The 20,456-nt window shown below is 37.2% G+C and overlaps 2 protein-coding genes across 5 annotated transcripts in view; one reads left to right on the top strand and one right to left on the bottom strand.

Moving 5' to 3' along the window:
* Nucleotides 1-8,021, bottom strand: part of LOC121315901 (plasminogen-like) — a 32,405-nt gene extending 24,384 nt beyond the window's left edge. For 2 of the 3 annotated variants that reach the window (XM_041250495.1, XM_041250493.1), the window contains exons 1-4: nucleotides 7,781-8,021; nucleotides 6,684-6,819; nucleotides 5,866-5,972; nucleotides 1,134-1,248 (exon numbers count right to left, since the gene is read on the bottom strand). In XM_041250495.1, coding sequence (XP_041106429.1) covers nucleotides 1,134-1,248; nucleotides 5,866-5,972; nucleotides 6,684-6,819; nucleotides 7,781-7,829 — 407 coding nt within the window. In that variant the 5' untranslated portion in view covers nucleotides 7,830-8,021. The remainder of the gene's footprint in view (nucleotides 1-1,133; nucleotides 1,249-5,865; nucleotides 5,973-6,683; nucleotides 6,820-7,780) is intronic. The other variant, XM_041250492.1, reaches the window with a different exon arrangement.
* A 2,116-nt stretch (nucleotides 8,022-10,137) lies between these two features.
* Nucleotides 10,138-20,456, top strand: part of si:ch211-140l13.3 (centromere protein J) — a 30,335-nt gene continuing 20,016 nt past the window's right edge. For both annotated transcript variants that reach the window (XM_041250491.1, XM_041250490.1), the window contains exons 1-5: nucleotides 10,138-10,208; nucleotides 10,849-11,372; nucleotides 13,386-13,482; nucleotides 17,462-17,659; nucleotides 18,535-18,676. In XM_041250491.1, coding sequence (XP_041106425.1) covers nucleotides 10,980-11,372; nucleotides 13,386-13,482; nucleotides 17,462-17,659; nucleotides 18,535-18,676 — 830 coding nt within the window. In that variant the 5' untranslated portion in view covers nucleotides 10,138-10,208; nucleotides 10,849-10,979. The remainder of the gene's footprint in view (nucleotides 10,209-10,848; nucleotides 11,373-13,385; nucleotides 13,483-17,461; nucleotides 17,660-18,534; nucleotides 18,677-20,456) is intronic.

Raw genomic sequence — 20,456 nt, 5'->3', positions numbered from 1 at the left:
AATAGTTCCATACATGTTTTAGCAAACATGCATTTTCCTTTTAAAACATGATATCTAGCAGTATATTAGGTTAAAGAAACTTTCTTGCACGTTTTGTGTCTTTTCACCAAGAGGGTGAAATTGTCCCCATCCCTTCACTAGCTTCTTTCCTGTCAATAACCAATCAGCTGCTTCTCCTATTGACTGACATGCTTTCAGCCAGTAATATGATTTGACCCAATAGACACTGCTGGAGTGAAATGGCCATGCTGTAGCAGATGTCCTGCAAGGCAGGCAAACTGAGAACTTAGTATAGTACCAGATGTCTGTTTTAAAATTAAAATAAATGTTTGCTCTAAAATGTGTTTCTTATAAAACTGCTCACTTGAGACCTCTGTAGCTAATGGAAGCACAAAGGGGTAATATTTATGTAATTATTTTGTTAGCTACAATGACTTTAATAAGATGTAAAACCACATACTGATCAAAATAATAATAAAAAAAATACCTGTGAGCTTAGTAAAATTAGTTAGTTCATAAGTTATTTAAATATATTTCAATAGAAAGGGTTGGTATTCCTGTAAGAGAAGATGTGCATAACATGTAGTTTAAATACAGTAATCCGTTGCATATCTGCCTGTCACATATCCTCCATGATCAAGCTCTTCAGCAACGTTAGTTTATTATTGAACAGAGAAGATTAGTTCAGATACTGTAGATCCTATCAAAGTTTCAGTACACTGTGCTGTATGTGCTCTGTGTGCAGCCATTGCTGGTAGTGCCACGTGAGCTGTTCAGTGTGTTGCTATGTAGATAAATCCTGTCAACGCACCCACATGGCAGATGCATTAATACCCTGTATCTTTCTAAACAAGGGATTTATGGAGCTCCCTAATAAAAGATGAATCTCAAAACAATAATTGTGTGAATATAGTAATAGTTAGAGCTGTGTATAATGGTATTTAAAACAGGATTCATTCATTCGACTTTCTACATGTCCGCCCTGACTCTGGGCCCACCGCAGTCGGATATGTGACAGATTACTTTACCTTTTTTTTTTCTAGCATTGAAGTATATGCAACATGTGAAATATACAGCACACTATGCGTGTCTTAAATTTCATACAGATAGGTTATTAAAAATGAAATGCATACTTTGGTATATGTGGAGTGCTGGATGCCCACTCTTGGCAGGTTTTTCCTGAAGCGGTTTTGGATAAGGATCCTCTATAGTCCACTCCATTGTCTTTCTTGCACTCTATCAGGTAAACTGAAAAAAGGTACACATCTTAAAAAGGAAACCAGGAAATAGAACTATATGTTTATAATATAAATATATAATTCATACCAACTGTAAAATAAATAAACAAAGATATAAATAACAATGGCAAATTGACCTGAAATCACTGAATTTAGTTAGATGACGGATTTTGTGTGTGTGTCACGTTTACCATTGCTGGCAAAAAAAACAACTTTGGACTTTCTTTGTACTGAAATTGACTGTCCAATGCAGAGCAACAAGCAACATCCTGACATGGGCCGATTCAACCTCTTCTTGTTTGCCTAAACCTTTTAGAGTGTGTTTAACCTCTCATATCTTGTGTTTGTTTACTAGACAACTTTAAGCTTAACTGAAAAAGCAAATACCAGTAAGGTTAACAATTGACGGAGCCCATAAAAGTGAAGTGTTGTATTTAGATGTTTCGTGATCGGACTCAGCCTGTAACACGATGGCTCGTGTGGTGACATTAGGCCAGGAAATAGACAAGCAACAGTTTTGGTGAGCGAAATGAGCTGTTGCACCGATTTATTATAAATAAAAAGATTTAAACACTGAACAAAATAAAAGGCACTATGGCCAAAACAGACAGACTAACAAACACTGACCTTTAACAAGTAGCGGGCTGGTAGAACCAGCACACGTAGCATTGTTATTATTATTTGTTTTTAATTTCTCCTTCTCTATCCTGTTCCTTCTCTTTGAACACACCAATGTTCAGCCAAAGGTGCAGGTCTTTTATATTATGGCCAAGGGATCGACTGGCTATCAATTAGCTAGTTTACCCCTCGACCACATTCGGCACAGGTTCTCATATTCATGGTCAACAGCCAGTTTGTCAATAATCACTCACTGTTGATCACTCATTCTCGAGATTTTATCTGGATGGGGCATTTTAACCCCATCCTGGCTGTCAAACAATAACAATAAAACAGAAGTTTTTTACACACAAACAATACATTTTATATAATAATACAACAAATCCAAATACAAAATAATACATATGCACACAGGGGTGGGGTGTACCCTGTCACACGGCCACAAAAGACTCGGACTCAGACTCAGACTCGAACATTCGGACTCTGTGACTCGAAGATATTAACGATGAGTCCTTTTTATTTTCTACTACACGAGCAATATTACAGTTATTAGGAAACTGTGCAACAATACGTTATCCAATCACTGGTTAGCCCTGTTGTCTTTGCAGCCAATCATAGTAAGAATAAGATATTGGAAGCGAGTTAGGTTGTAGCGTAGACCCCCGCCTCACACAAATCACAGATGAAGTTTTTTTTTTCTCTTTTGCATTATATTTTATAAGGAATAAATAATGTCGGCATGGTAAACAACTAAGTAATGATTTGGCTTTTAACAATCCTTTCTCTTTACTACTTTAAAGTTAAACTTTAAACACTGAGGAAATACATTTCTAAAACTCCATCCTTGAAAAATATGTGGTTCCCTTTCAATTCAAAGATGACCACCACGACATTCTATGGGATATTCCTGCCCTTCAGGTAGGTATTGCTGAGCTCTCTATACCTAAGCTACCAACAGGCCCCTTCCTGGGATGACACACTCTGTCCTGCCCACCGAGGAAATAAAACCATCACTCACAGGAAGATCCTCCTCTTTTTCCCTCTCAAGACGGCACGGTAAGACCTCTGTGTTGAGCTGAGCGTGTTGATAGAAAAGAGCTTCTTGAGTCGATTAGATTGTATTTTCCTTACATTCATACTGAAAGCCGGCTTGCCACTTTCCTGGAATCAACGACTTAAAAAAGACCAAGCCTTTATTGCCTTTCTGTCTTTCAGCGGCCTCCCTGCTTGCGTGGTAGGCTGTTCTTTATATCTGTCTGTCATATGAGAGCGACTGCCTGTGCAGTCATCCGTGAGTGATTGTCTATTCTTCCTGAAAGTACACATTTCCTCTTGGGGCTAGGCTTTGTCGTACCCCCGCTGTCGAGTGACTCTTCCAACCACGCTCTCCTCCACGGGGCTAGGCCTTTTCTGCATCCCCACTGTTGAGTAGACCCTGCCAGCCGCGTAGGCCCACCACCTCGGTGAGTCGGGCCTGGTAAACAAACATTGTACTCTCTCTCCCTTTGCTGTCTTTCTGCCGTGTTTTGCTGTCTGCTTCAATTCGCTCACCGTGGCTTCGGCCCTGCGTTCCCCCTGGTATACGTTATGCGCTGACCAGGTGTGTGTTGACCACGCGGTTAGGGTAGGCACATTGCGTAGTGGCCTCCCCGGTGCTGCAGTACTGCGGCACACGCGGTGTACATGGTGCATGGGGCACATGTCAATTGGTACTATACTAGTGTACATACGGTGCTGCATGGTACACTGAGCACAAGGTGCCCACGGTACTCAGTGCATGGTGTGCAGTGTTTAATACCTTTGCTGCAGCACTAGTGAGTGAGTACACTACGTTAGCACTTAACCACTTTCTAACACAACACCGGCTCTATAGTCAAGATCACGGACTATAAAGTGAAAAGCAACATCCACAAAACTTCAGGTACATTCATGCAGTATTCCAATTCCAAAAGAAAAGAAGATAGTGACAGACAAGTTGAAAAAGGCATGCAAATAGAATAATCTAGCTAAAAACATTAAATCAAAATCATTTTAGTTTTCTCCACACAGGATACACACTCATTTTTTCAAACATTCATTCTTTGTTCCCTTTTATAATAGGGCATGACCCGATGTACTGGACACTCAATCATTCAGTTACCACCTGGCCACATGCCACACCTTTCCAATCACACCTCAATCACTCAATGAAACATAATTTCCATTACCACACACACACACACATATATATGAACATTTAATTCAATTTAATTCACTTCACTTCATTTGTATTTTATTTAACTCGGATGGGTGATAATGATATGTACATTTGCATGAGCACAGCAGAAGCATATCATCACACTCAATCAGTTACAAATACCAATCACATTCAAACTTATTGTAGCAATCTCGGTTAACGCAGGTAGGCACTTCAAACAGGACAAGGCAATCCACGCACAGGCGGAGGTCAGGCATGAACCCGGGACCTCTCGCACTAAAGCATAACACCAATACCGCTGTACAAAAGAGCCAGCTCTATTGCAAGGAGCGTATATTGGGCTTATGTCTTCGTATATTATTACATCACCTACCTGCCCTGCTGCTGCCTTCCCCTGTGCACGCTACAGTATTGTAGCATCACCTGCTCTCTCCACAGTTAAAACTAATATGGACTCCTTGTTTATATCCTTATTTAGATCAGGAGCAGGGTTGCAGTTTTATAATAAGTGGGTACACAGGTTTGGCTAATTTAAACACATTTTTTAGTTTCTGGTTTGTTTCAAACAGAATTTCTTGAATATTCAGGTTCCAAATGCTTTAAATAGTTTGTTTGAAAGTTCTGGAAACAAATCATGTTCAATTCAAAGTTTAACTTTCAATCTCTGTTTTCTCATTTAAGTGTTAGGTATTTTATAAGGCTTCCTATCAGGACCATCCATAGGGTGTACAGCACAGTTGGAGTGTTTCTTGAATTTAACAAAATCTGAATTTAACAAAACAAAATCCAGCTGTCTCCCTCTGCAGATGTTTTTTGACCCCCTGATCCTCAGTTCCCTGGAGCTTTTTTGCAAACACTACTGGATGTTGAAATACAATTTGGCAAGTCGTACCAAAAAATGTATGATACAGACTTTGACCCCAGTTTTGAATCAAGAAAAAAAAAGAAAGGCACATTTTCAGAGAATATTAGGCGTTCTTTTGTGAAACAGTAATTTGTTGCATGTTTTATACCATTACACGTGTTTAATTTCTCACTGCACCATTGCCTTTTCCCTTTGCACTTGCTTCAATCCAAAATGGAGTAGTGTTTTTATTTTATTAACTTACTGACAACCAGAGTTATGTATATGTAACTTCAGGACTGCCCCATCTCTCATTGCCTTCCATTGCTTCCTCAAGACTCACCTGTTTAGACTGCACTTCTACATCTCTTGACCTACCCCCATTCTATGTACTGTATTCACCTGACCTAAGCACCACGTTACCGGATCTTTAGCTGATGCACTAGACTTGCACTATTGCACTACTACTATGTCATTGTAGGTATAAATTGTTGTAATCCTAACTTGTTTCATCTTACTTCATATTGTACTTTAGTAGCATAATTTGCACTTACTGTAAACTATACTGTACTTAAATATTGACCTTGCATTGTAACGCTGTACTGCCCTGTAACACTTGTAATTTGCCTTGGTTAAGGGTGTCTGCCAAATAAATAAATACAAATAATAATAATAATAATAATAATAATAATAATAATAATAATAATAATAATAATAATAATAATAATAATAATCATTTAAGGTTAGTAATTGCAATCTTCACAAACTGTACTAAATGATGTTTAGGCGTTAATAGTTCTTAAATTATTAGATGTCTGTCTAGAGGGTAAATCAAAATTCTCCCTGGAAATATGACTGTCGTTGCAAAACTTTTTTATCCAGGCATAAAAGTTTTACATAAATAAGAAATAGCACTATACACTTTTATAATTATTAATTAATTATATTCATATTCGTATACCACTTACCTTTCTTCTCATAGAAAGTTGTGTCCCTCCTTTGCAACATCTGTGCTGTTTTTCTGTTGTCTATGTGTGTTATACATTCCTGATCTTTGTTAGTGTATCTGAAAGACCTAATGATTGGTAATAAACAAAGAGTTAGAAAAGATGTACACTATAGATGTATGCCTGTTCTACGTAGTCCACAGACTTTATTTCTAATTTACAATATTTCTATTGGAGCCCTTTATCCCCGACAACTGTAACATTTCACTTTCTGTGCCACCAGAATTGTGACACTCCCCCCCCCCTTACATTTGCCTTCTGTCATACGCATACAGTAGTGTGTGTTGGGCTTGGTGGGGTTGTGTTACCGTGGTAACACGTGAATTAAAAAACACAAATCAAGTGAGCATGATGTGAAATGAAACTGGGGTAAGACAAGAACCCATAACCCTCTGGAGTAGTTACTCAATGAGGACATGGCCTTCTTTTTTAAGTCAGTATATGGTCTTTACTGGCAGGATAGAGTTGAAAGGTCACATCTTCACATGACTTTCTGACAAAGAAATAAAAAACAATGAGGTTGGAGATTCCAGAAGTTTATGATAGCTATAGGGAAAATGATTAAAACTCATTAAGAAAGGTGAAAATGACATTTGAGGGTATGTACAGTATTCTTTAATCATAGCATATAAAACCCATGGGGTATTTTCAAACATATTGATATGGACAGGCTTGTTATTAATAGTAATCTATTTAGATAAACCTTGAAGTCAAAACTATAATACCTTACATTACTGATACAAAAAATACAATACTATAAATACAAAAATAAACTGTACCTGCAAGTAAACTTTGTTTCAGTATTGCATTTTTCTGCACATTCGAGATTCGTTTTTGTTGTGTAATAGTTTTTCTGGACAGCAAATATCCAGAACCCTTCAGTTTTGATATAGTCATCCAAAATGCTGGCCGTCACTTAAAAAAAAGTTAACACACAAGTAACGATTTCCTTGATTCTCTTCCTTAGCTACATGCAGTATATACAGTACAATATGTTGAATAGGATGCAACTATCTAACATACATGTTTCTGTTAAAAGCTGAGTGCTTTTCAATTATGACAGTGATTTTTACTAGGCTGCTGTTAAAAGTACACAAAAATGATGATAACTTTGTTCAAGAATGTTATACTACTGCATAAAACAGCAAAACAAATCTTTGTCACAGTTGTTGTTTGTTTTAACTGGTTCTGGTAGGATATTGCAAAAGCATAATTACAATGTAATCCTAGCATCCTAAAGATAACATAGTGGTGGATGACTAATGAATGAAACCATTTTATTAAGACACATTTAAATCTGTTTTTCTTCCTTAAAAAAAATCAGCATCGCATTACTAGCAAAAACTGGAGTTGTTTTGGTGTTACTTAGTAGTTTGATCCATTATCATAATGCAGACCATGAAAAACTATCAATCTTCCCATTTTCTTTAACTTTTCAAGAAAGCATATCGTATTCAATTTTTATTATTTTGTGAATTATTAAACACAAATTATTTAATTTCAATTGTAGCTTCCATTTAAATTCTGCTGTTACAGTAGTTGCAGTTTCTTAATTAATGGGTATGTAGATAAATCAAAACTGGTGCTTTAAGATCAATACCCATTCTACAGGAGAAACATAACCTAATTACTTTAATTAGTTCCCATTAGGATCAACAGGGAATGTTGGTCTTTGCGTATACTGTAATACAACATAGTTTAATTCAACGCAAACTATATCCGATATATCTTTCTACAGGAACAATTTCCTAAATACATTTGTAAATGCAATAAAATACCATCAATTGTGGCAGTACCCATTTCTATAATAGAATGAAACCCCAATGTATTTTGTTGACAATGGTCACAATGCATCACATTTCTTCAAGGTACATACCTGAATGGAGAGCAGTGAAAAGTAAAAGCGCTACTTTGCAGGTAACCATTTTGACACTGACATCCAGCACTTCCAGGACCACTTATATGTTTGTACTTTTTATTGGCCCTTGTTGGCAAACAAAAAGACACCACTGATAGTCAATCATTGTCCAAGCAAGGACAAAGACAAAAGTTCAAACTTGCTGTGTCCATCCAACCTGAGATTCCTGTCAAGCTGACTGTTACCTATGATACAAATGCATATACCATTAAAGGGATATATGGCAAAGTGGTTTGCAGGGCTCAGGTGTAGAAGTGATGTAATGTGTAAACAGATGACAAACAACAGAGTTCACAGTCCAAACAATTCTTTATTGGTTCCTGTTTTGTAATCCAGGTCGTTGCGACAATAAATAACAATTCCAGGCAATATGCAGCAATGTAGCAATGTGTATTGCACTATTTTAAACCACGGGTTACAGCCCAGAAATAATAACAAACAAGGTATGTACACACACAAAGACACACACACGAGCACCATCCAGAGTTAGTGCTAACGTGCAAATGGTGAAATACAATTTATTCGTGTACAGTGGTGAAGTGTTGTCCGGGTTGGTGCTGGCCTTAAACGATGTCTGTTAGCCGTCTAATAAGAACAAACAAGTACAATTAAAAATGACAAAACAAACACTAAACACTCATGGTTGTTTTATTCTCCTTCAACGTTTTCTCTTTCAACCATAACAAAGAAACAGATCACTTAGCCACGTCCCCTTTTGTACCGTCAGCCACAACCCCTTGGTTAGCGAGTGCAACCATTTTTCCTCCAACCTGCGGTTGTCACATCTCTTCCCAATGACTTGGTGTACCGTGGCTCCGCCCCCTTTCTAGGTGGCTGAATTCCACCTTTCCCTGGAAAGAAGCTTATTTAAGTATACGTATCATATAATGAAATATGAAGTGTTTATAGACAAGTTTATACAATTAAAAGCACAGATAATCATGAAAAACCTGGCTTCAAGCAGGTGTACTCAAACCTTTGACTGATACTGTATATACACACACACACACACACACACACACACACACACACACACACACACACACACACACAAAACAGAACTTTAAACCAATAAAGGCTATTTGCTCAGTTTCTGAATAAAGTAATATTTCAACGTTCAATATATTTCTGTTGAGCTTCTGTAGTCTGTACATTGTACATGTGGGGGCAATGTTAATGATCTAGAATTTCATCACTAAAGTACACACAATTCATTGATTTACTGTGTTATTTATAAGGGTCATTATTTCTGATGTACAACCAGGTTGCACTTGAATACACCATCATGTGTGCAGCAGACAGCAGACCTTCATTCATCTCCGCAATTGGGGTACCAAAGTGTGACTTGAGAGACAAAGTCTCAAATGTAGGTTTCTTGGTCTTATTTACATTTCAGCGAAGCAGTTACTTTAAATATTTTAGTATAAAATAACACATTACAAACAGATTCAAGATAATTTAGGTGGTAACATTTTGAAATACTACCTTGTATTGTTTAGTGTTTACAAGTGACATAACCTTGGAGTTTTCAAAACGCAAAATGTAATAATTTAAAATATCACGAACAGCTACATCATGCTATTATATTACAGTATTAGTTGCATGTATTATGTATGTAACGATGTCTTGGAATGCTCCCTTATTCTTACTGTTGTGGTGAAAATGTCCCTTTATGTATCTATCCTTAAAACAAACAAACAAACAAACAAACACACACACGCAAAAAACAATACGAGCTGGCACAGGCCACAGACCGTGTTCAAACAGCGCACCAGAAAATGTGAAACGTGCAATGGAAAACAAATTAATGCATCAATTTAAACTTGTAGTTAGAACCAGCTTTTTAATTTCAAATCGATTTCGACAAATCTATCACTGTCTTAAATCCCCACACAGCAGAAAACCAGTAGAGGTCCCCATAGCATTGCCCGTTGCTTACTGCAGCAGTGACTGACTTCAGCTAGTGGCGCTGAAAACTGCCCTGACTGGCGCTTCTACCCTAGAAGTATGCCTTTCACCGCAATTAACCAAGAGTTCATATTGGTAGAAATAAATAAATAAATACATAAATAAATAAATACATAAATAAATAACTGTAGCATAGCAATCACTTAATTCTAGGTGAGTACATACAAATAGAAGCGGCGTATTTATAATGTTTTTATAATGTTGCGTTTTAAAGCAATATTAACTTTTTAGTCAGTGCACCTGACGCAGTTGGTGTTTACAGTTACTGTAACTAATAACGACGTTGTGAACGCGTTGGTAGGTTAAAAGCGATGTTTTTTTTTTTTTTTTTTTTTTTAATCATTGTATTCAACGCAGGAAAATACATTTCTACGAGTAAAATTGCTAAGATCCTGCTCTTTTAAACGAGGTCCCATATGTAAGTTTTTTTTTTTTAAATGTTTATTATTACTATATACTGTTCATGTATTTAACTTTAGACGATGTTAACACTTTTTACTCAAGACTATTTTCAGCTAGAAACTTCACAAGGATTTAAAAAAAAGCTTATGTACATTTAATGCAAATATATTTGTTTCATATGCTGCCTGTAGGGACATGATTTATGCCATTTAATGTATTTGCAGGACGGGTTACTGTTGGAGTAAAAACAAAGCTTTGGTTACCTTTTCAGAATATCAGCCTTTGATGTGGAAGATTAAACATGAAAATGCACGGATATTACGTTTAAATAGTTTTTACAGCTTTTACTGACAAAGGCAAAAATGCATACAAAGTTGTCTACACTGTGATTAATGAATCTGCTATAATTGTTGACTGGGATATTATTTACCTACAGGGTGCCCAGCAAGAGGCGAATACATGTTTGTTTAAATTCCTGGACTGTTTTGTTAACCACACACAATAACTTTTACCGTAACTTTCACAATTTAAAGATGTTTAACATTCAGTCGCGTGGAGGCCTTTTCATTTTAAAATTCAGCTGTTGTTATATTTTGTAAAACCGTTGATTACTGTGTGTACATTCTCAAAACTGACCGTGATTTCCCTTTTTTTAGATATCTTCATGAAGAAATATAATAAAAAATGAAGGTGAATATGTAAATGCTGATAGGACAAAAAGAAAACACTTGCACTTACATGCAAGAGTCTCGTGGGCAGCATATTACTGGAAATTTTAAAAAAGGACATGTCTGCAGATATTCCAAAGGATAAAAAACTATTAAGGCACTGGTCAATGGATTTATCAAGTGAGCTAGAGCCAAATTCACGTAACATGATTGACACCGACGCTCAATCACAAAAAGACAACTGCAATGCGTACACGGTACAAATCCCGGTGGTCAATCACTCTACAAGCAACAATTTTGTGAACACAGATAACAGTGGCATTAACCATGTGGATAACAGTCGGATTGTCCAACATTCATCATCAAACAGTTTTAGCACAAACCCTCTTCTTTTCCCTCTTCTGTTAAATACTAATTTGATCCAAGGACAGCTCCAGTCTGATGTTGCAAGTGAACCCCTGGCACAAAATCAGAGTGGTCCGCAAGCAGTTTTGTCCAGAGCCCTGCTACAGGTAAGAAATGCAGTGTTTCGATTTTTATGACATGCAGGAAACAAGTCATAAGTATTGATGTTTATTAGATAAATCAAATCAATAGTAAAACAAAAATATATGTTAAGTGTTATGACGGTTTTAGAGATATGCCCATGTTTGATAAGAATGGTAATAGTTCTCTGATATTAATTAAGTTGTAAATGCCGGCTTTGTTGTTTGTTGGCATTGGAAGATCATGTTGGTATGTTACTGCCTTTTAAAACCGATTTATTGGTAATATTTCCAGGTAATGAAAAAAACGTAATGATAACGTGCATTGTGGTGTAAAAATAGTTACACAAACTAATCCAGGTCTTCAATAAGGGTCGTTTGGCTCAGCTCGCTCGGCAAGCAGCGTTTCTGTAACTTTATCTTGTCTAGAGCGTATTAAACGATTAGGACAACGTGATTGGTCAGAATCAGTAGTACACTTACACACTCATTGGCCAGTGTATTAGGACCCTCTTCCTAATATTGTGCTGGCACATCTATCACGGCCTCACGTTGTGTTCAAGTGAGTACGCCCTGCAAATGGACCTGTGAGGTAAGCAGATTGAGGTTGTGAATGTGGGACATTCACTTCAGTCTCACAGTTGATGCTCAATTGGATTGCTGGCCAAGGCAGATAACACTATGTAACACAATTTTTGTTCCTGGGTAATAAGTGTTATTTCCTAATTGCTTATGCCTCAGAAGTATAGAAAATGGCTATTATTCCCCACAAACTTTGCTTTTGTGACCAGGACAGTGATATTTCAAAATACCACTATCTCCAATGGGAAAACGGGCAAATGTTTGTCTTTTCGTTCACATAAAGTAAAAAAAAAACAACATATGAATCCAAATTAACATGTATTTATACTAAAGTAATACAACAATGACTACAAAAGATTTAGAAGTGAGTAGTTTTTCGAGATTTACGATTATACTGTAAATACACAGTGTAATTAATGCCCAGCATGGTGGATTATTGCATTATCATCTTCCATCTTATCACATTCAGAAAAACAAAAAAAACAAAAAAAAAAACCATTAAACATTGAACAGTTGAAACATTTGTTATTTAATTTACTGTATTATGTTTGAATTAGTATTTCTAAAGGTTGTACTACTGAATGTTTTATATTAGTGGTACTTGAATATTGTAGCTGACTTAATCAGCAACTATATTCAAGTACACACGAATGTGAGCTAAAGAAACCATTTGTTTGCATTGGATCCTCAAGAGTGGAGGAAGGTGGGACGGGGACGGGGACGGGGGGGGGGGCATTTGCATTGATAAAAGTCTGTGAGTTTTTAAGTGGATTGTGAGTGCTGTTATTGTAGATGTATGTATGTATGTATGTGATATTTGGACTCTTGAAACTGTTAAATAAAATTAGAGCCAAAATACACATTTGTAGTATATTAATAATATTTGTGGTATCTGTACACCAGTGGGGCAGATGTTTTGCAGATATTTAAAGAGGAGAAAATGATCTATTCAGGTATACCAAGATATTTAGTGAACAAGGGGCCTGAGTGGGAAAAAACTGGTCCATAACAGTCACACCCCTCTTCGTTCTAGAGTCTTAAAAATGTGAGCTGATTATTTATTAATGAGGGTAAAGAGTGAATAAATGTCCCATCCCTGGTCATTCTGTTTCAATGCAGGTGACATAGATGATTTTGACTACCAGTGTGTATTGAAATGTCCCTATAAATACATTTCAGTTTATTTATTCAAAAACATGTATACTTTAACTGTTGTGCAAACTTCATATGAGCATGTAAGCTATATGTGGTTATTATCTGTGATCAACAACAATTTTTTGCCTTAAAAACATCCTAGAGCAAAGAGTAAATGTGATAAATCATTATTTTTGTCGATGCCACTCCCAACTTAACTGGAACTGATAACAAAACTGTTGAATTGTTGACAGCACTATATCCAAGAACAAATTAGAGCGTTTGACTGATTGGTTTCATATTTGTTTGCTTTGTGATTTACAGAACCCTGGGCAGCAGGAGCAGCTGATCAGATATCAGGTAGAAAACCTCCAGAGACTGGTTCAGGAACAGAACAAGCTTATTTCACTTATAAATCCAGGTAATTGTACAGTTGAACAGTGTAGCAGGGTAGCGTTGCAGTCAAGGCTAGCCAGCGGCAGGAAAGCAAACAGAATCTGTAGTTTTAAGCACTGCGTACACTTTTATTAACAATAACACACAAAAACAAAAGAAATGGCACAGACAGTTCAATATAAACAGTTCAAACTAAATAACACAGACAGTTCAAAATAAAAGATACATGTAGGCTGGGCCTAAATTCCTCCACCAAACAAAGTATTTTTCCCCTTTTTATACCATGTGGCTGGGACTTGATTGATGATCAGTTATTCAATCAAGACCCAGCCACATTTCATATGTGTATTTGGCAGGGATAGAATGAACCCCATCCTTGCCAAACTTAAGTACACAAATACCCCCCCCCCCCCCCCCCCCCCACACACACACATACACACTATTTACACTGTCATGGCTTCTGTCCTGCTACAAATGTATATTCAAGAGCAATATAAAAAAAGGTGCTAACTGGTACAAACAGACTTTGCAGGGCCAAATCAAGAAGTGTGTGAAGTCAATCCCATTTGGACATAGCCACAATGAAAGTGGCTGTTAGCCACGCATATATCCCAATGTGAGCATGCCTATCTTCCTGCAGACCCCTAGTTGGTGGAAGGAAGTGCTATGCAGGAACACCATTGTATCCCACTTACACCCACACCTGCCCAGTTGTGCTTCAGGTATCTTAAAATCACAAAGTTAACCCCTTCTGTGCTAAGGCCCAGGGGCCGGTTGTACTAACGAGATCAAAAAACAGGATCGGATCTGGAGCTGGATCTTGAAATGGCGTTGTACTAAACGGATCAGGATCTGGCTCCACTGATCCGATTTTTAAGTAGCGTGTGTGGTAACTAAGGTGGTAACTATACAGTCACTGTGTTTTTTGCGTGGGAGCAGACTAAACAAAATGTTGAGAAGGTGGACTTCCCAGGAGGAGGAGGAGTCGTTAGCTGTAGATTATAGGGAAAAAGAAGAAATTATAACTGGTAGAATTACTCAAAATAAAACCACTTACTTAAAACACAAAACGTGGGGAGAAATATTGACAGCTGTCAATAGGTAAATGTCTAATTTTATATGGAGTATAATATAAATGCATTGGGTAACATTAGTGTATAAAATTAGTATAAAAACACAGATATGATACAGCCTAAAAAAAAGAACTAATTAACTGAAGCATAAATAGCAAATTTCACTCATATTTTCACAATTTTATATATTAGATAGAAAACATTATTCTTTATTGTTTCAGTTTATATTAAAAGCAAATGAAAAATAAACTTGAGTCCAATAACTCCAACAAATCGTTTTTGGGATGCGTCCTTTTGGGAGGAATATTTTTATATATATAATATATATATATACTATATCTTATATATATATTGTATAATATAATATATAATATATTACGAAAATTACTATATATATATTATATAATAATAATATTCGATATACAGTCATATTTAGTTGAGGGGGGTTTCCAAAGGAAAAAAAAAAAAAAACTACTTCGCCTGGGGCTATAGATAGGGCTTTTCGTAATTTACCTTTCCTGTAGCCCAAATCACCTCATATGGCCCCTGACATTTAGCAGACGGTTTCGATTCTGATGTGGGAAGGAGCAAGAGTACTTTGTCTCCTGGCCAAAAAATTTGAATGCATGCATTTTTGTTTTTAGATTTTCCAATCGACTGACCAAATCCAAACGATATCTAAGTAGGATCACATGCTTCACTACATTTTTGGACGAGGCGATAAGGAGATGAAGGAGATAGAGAAGAAGTGTTGCCCAATGTTTTTGCTCTAGAATCACACAGTGCCTCAGCATCTGCTTTAAAGTATGATTAAAATGTTCCACCAAACCATGCGTCTGTGGATGATAAACAGAGCTTCGGATTTGATTTATTTTTAGTATTTTGTGTACCTGCTATAACCTTTGAGACAAGAAGTTAGTTTCATGATCAGATAATATCTTTTTGGGGATCCCTACTCTTGATATAATATGCACTAGTTCTTTGGCTATCACAGATGCATTAGTAGACCTTAATGGAATTGCTTCTGGGTATCGCGTTGCATAATCTACCACCACTAATATATGCATATACTCGAAATCAGAAGGTAGCAAAGGCCTTACAATATCCATCGCAATGCGTTCAAATGGCGTGAAAATGATTGGCTGTGGGACCAAAGGGGCGGGACGCACTAGACCCAGCGCTACTCAATGGCAGACTGGGGTACGTATTTCGACACATCCTTATAAAGTCCTACCCAATAAAATCAGGCCAATATGCGTTCCCTAGTTTTATCGACTCCGAGGTGTCCCGAAAAAGGGATATCATGCGCAACCATCATGACCTCGGTCCAATAAGACTTGGGGATCATTAATTTTGTTACAGGCTGTCCTGTGCCTGTGGCAAGGTTCACCCTATGTAATAATTGCCCTTTTATAATGAAAAGTGAATATACTAGCCACCCAGCTCCTTCAACATCCATACCTTCAATAGACCGACCTGCACCCAAGTGTGCACCAGTGTGAAATAATTTTTCTGGTCCCACACTAGGTCCGCGCTTCAGTCCCACATGTCAGGTATATTGAGAGGGGTTGGAGTAGCTGCTGATCAGATTATTATCATTTCCATTACATGAGATAGATGGTAAAACTTCATGCTTATTTGAACTCGGCTCTTGCCAAGATAAGCACCAACTAAGACGTAGCTTCACAGTAAACTAATGTGATCCATCTGCATCTCCATCTATTTGTGTTTCTTTCCATCTGATGATGTTGATATCCTTCTTCCTGGTGTTGGTGGCTGAAGTGTAATGCTGGCTCCAGAGATCAGCTTATTTTGCCTCCCCAGTGCATCAGCACATACAACGGCTGTGATGCTGGGATCAACCACAGTGCGGTCTCCCCAGTGCATCAGCATGACAACCATCAGGACTGAGCTAAGTAGGGTACATGTCTGGGGTCTTCAAGTGGGCACCTTCCGTCCTCTGTATTTTGTCGACTAGCCCACAACACCTGAAGAGGGCTTGACAGTGATTCTGGCATCCCATCATCACCCCCCTCCATCCTCCATTCAGCCCAGCCCAGCTTACTTACCCATACATCAGGATTGCTTTCTTTCTATTGTGCTTGAGATCCACCCAGAATCTTTCCGTCTCAACCATAGCCAGTTGGTGCTCCTTTCTGCTGCTTCAGATAAGTTCTTCACTGTGCAACGCAACCCTTGGCCACTGAACCCGACATCTCTGAGAAACTGGGTTGTAGCATGTGCCACAAATCCTAGCAGTGTGGAATCATTAGTATTGTTCTTTGACCATGTAGCCTTTAGCATTTTGTACAAATACTTTATTTCTGAATGATTTCATTCAAACTTGATAGAATTAGCAACCAGTATGAGGAAAGGAATGGCAGTCCTGTTCATTTCATTAATTTTTCTTGCTTTTATTTTTATCTCATTTTCTAACTTTATAGTTTGTCTTACTGTAATTCTAAATCCTCTTCCCTCATGACTTGAGAGTACTTAGCAATGTTGATCAATTCACACAATTCGCTACGTGCACACCAGCACTACATGTTCATTTCCTATTAATCGCGGGAGTGGAGCCGACACCAAACACTTACTAAAACCCTTTTCACCATTCAAGACATTGATACAGACTTCTTGTTAAAACATTTGTCATATTTGTATTAGTTTATTTTAGTATTACTACCTATGGATTAAACATCCCCATAATGACTAATAAAGTACACAAAGGCATTTCATTTGCATTGCATTGTAGCTGATGAAAGTACTACCCTGATAATTATGTGTGTCTATCCAGAGTTAAAAGGATACCAGAAATATGAAGTAATTGAAACAGGAATACAGAGCTGAGTTCATTGCACACAGGCTTATATTGCTGTTCTTTTGGTTTATATTATTTGTGAATAATGCTAACTGTATGGCCTTCATATGAAGGTCTTGTGTTGTCCCCAGCATTGTCACCACAGTTACTGGGCCTGGCACCCGGCTTGTTTCCAGGGTTAGGCACCACTTCTTTAGCAGTAACCACCACACATTCCAAGGAAAACACACCCAGCCTGGCAACTCCACCTTCTTTAGAAAACAACAGTCCCTTGGAATCAACAGAACTTTCTCCACTGGATCAAACCACAGGTTAGAAACTATCCAGTCATAAACACAGTTAGAATATTTCTGACATTATTTCCTGTTGTTTCCATTATGCTAAACTTAACTGAGTCCAGTTAGCATAAGATATAAATCTGGAACCATTGTATTCGTTAGGTATTGGTCTGTTTCTAGTCCTTGGAACCAAGGCTTAAGGAAACAGGACATTTTTTCTGGCCAATCAGATAAAGAGGTGCTTATGTACCAAACAGCTTCTTCTTCTTCTTCTTCTTCTTCTTCTTCTTCTTCTTCTTCTTCTTCTTCTTCTTCTTCTTCGGAAGGAGGACTGCCCTACATTAAACTGCCTTTGCAGATGTTAATGGATTGCAACTGCACTTCCGTCTATCTGAAAACTGCATGCTTTACAATTACTTCCTGTGAAGTGAGATTAGTTTACCACCAGTTTCTGAGGTTGACTGTCACTTCTCTGTTTGATTTGTCTACTGTTTAGTTCTACCCTTAATTGGTTGCAGCTCCCGTATTGCATTTTTGTCAATATTGTTGTAATTAAAACTAAAAGTGAAATGCCAGTTGTGCACCTATTGTTAATATTTAAATGCTGGTACTGTATTTAGATCCATTTAAACAATAGTGGTATTTTAAATCTACAGCTATGGCCAAAAGTTTTGCATCACCATATAGAATTAACAAATTTTGCTTCATAAAGTCAAATGAAACCTGCTGTATAATGATACGTTATCATATTAAATTACATTGTCATGCAAAACAGATGTAGTTCTATTGATTGTTTACTCCTCATCAGAATTTACTGAAGGTTGTTTTGTTTCCGTTCCTATAGTTCTAATTTGTGTAATTTTTATATGTGTTGTGCTTTCTGTCATTCTGCTCGTACTGTGCTTCAGATGAGAACATTCCAGAAAAGGAGGAGGCCCAGCCACGGAATCTGTCACCTATTAAAGAAGAAAGTGGAGAACAAGCTGACGAGCAGTGTCCTGTGAGCCCCTTTGGGATGAGAAGAAGACAATCTATAAACCCAGAGGAGAGGTAGAGACAGCCATATTCTGTTCCTGCATATAATCTATCAACAATGTGGGCAGTATGTAAGATACAGTCTGTTATAGTCAGATTCCAGATTAAGAAATTTGCCTGACCAAGCAAGAAGATGTGTGAACATTAGTTCCATGAATTTACAGTAAAACCAGTACTTCCTAGTTGACTTCTTATCAGTGTAACTAATTGCCTTATTTCCTATTTTTAGATTTATTTATCTCTCCGGTGTATACAGTCTGACGCAAGAATACTAATTTTAACTGTACATTATCACTTTCTACTACATGCTAAATTTGAGACTTTTCTAGATAAATGGAATATATAAAAAAGAAAATCATTCCTTTTTGTCAGAGTAGTAAATTGACCATTTATAAGTTTTTTTTGTTAGTTTTTTAACGTTTCCCTTCAGGGGGGAGGCGTGCCTTGATTTAGTCTTTTCAAATAACGAAGATAGAATAACTAAAACAGAGGTCAGAGAACCACTGGCAAACTCAGACCACAACATGGTCTCATTTGAAGTGTTTTTTAAATCCCCAAAAGTAATGACTAAAGCTAAGGTTTACAATTTTAGAAAAGCAAACTATGAAGGTATGAAACAGAGACTAACCGAAGTAGATTGGAGTAAAATAGAGAAAACACCCACAGAAGAAGGATGGTTGTTCTTAAAAAATGTAGTACTAGAGGCGCAAAACAATTATATCCCTAAAGTAGACAAATCTAAATGTAAAACTAAATTGCCAAAATGGTTTAATAGATCAATTAAAAAAAATATTCAGCGAAAAAAGGCACTTTACAGAGCATTAAAAAAGGACCAAAAAGAAAGCACGCAGAGAGAGTACACAGAACTGCAAACGCAAGTCAAAAAGGAAGTTAGAAAGGCCAAGAGAGAAATAGAAATGAACATTGCTAAGGGAGCTAAAACCAATTCCAAAATGTTTTTCCAATATTACAACAGCAAGCGAACATTCAAAGAGGAGATTAAATGTTTAAGAGATACAAATGGCAAAATCGTAGATGAAGAAAAAAAAAATAGCAAATATATTAAATGATTACTTTTCACAAGCTTTTACAAAGGAAGATACTGACAACATGCCCCACATGTCATCCAGTTCCTATCCAGTTTTAAATAACTTTAGCATAACTGAGGCAGAAGTGTTAAAGGGACTAGGAGCTCTTAAAATAAACAAATCCCCTGGGCCGGATGAGATCCTCCCAGTAGTACTCAAAGAAATGAAAGAAGTAATTTACAAACCGCTAACCAAGATCATGCAGCAGTCTCTTGACACAGGGGTGGTACCGACAGACTGGAAAATTGCAAACGTAATACCGATCCACAAAAAGGGAAACAAAACTGAACCAGGTAACTACAGACCAGTAAGCCTGACTTCTATTATATGCAAACTTATGGAAACTATAATAAGATCCAAAATGGAAAATTACCTATATGGTAACAGGGTCCTGGGAGACAGTCAACATGGTTTTAGGAAAGAGAGATCGTGTCTAACTAACTTGCTTGATTTTTTTGAGGATGCAACATCGATAATGGATAATTGCAAAGCATATGACATGGTTTATTTAGATTTCCAGAAAGCTTTTGACAAAGTCCCGCACAAAAGATTAATTCTCAAACTGAACGCAGTTGGGATTCAAGGAAACACATGTACATGGATTAGGGAGTGGTTAACATGTAGAAAACAGAAAGTACTGATTAGAGGAAAAACCTCAGAATGGAGTGTGGTAACCAGCGGTGTACCACAGGGATCAGTATTAGGTC

The sequence above is a fragment of the Polyodon spathula genome, chromosome 5 (genome assembly GCF_017654505.1).
Source record: "Polyodon spathula isolate WHYD16114869_AA chromosome 5, ASM1765450v1, whole genome shotgun sequence".
Classification (NCBI taxonomy): domain Eukaryota; kingdom Metazoa; phylum Chordata; class Actinopteri; order Acipenseriformes; family Polyodontidae; genus Polyodon; species Polyodon spathula.
Note: the sequence above shows the minus strand (reverse complement) of the source record. Positions and strands in the feature narration are given on the sequence as shown.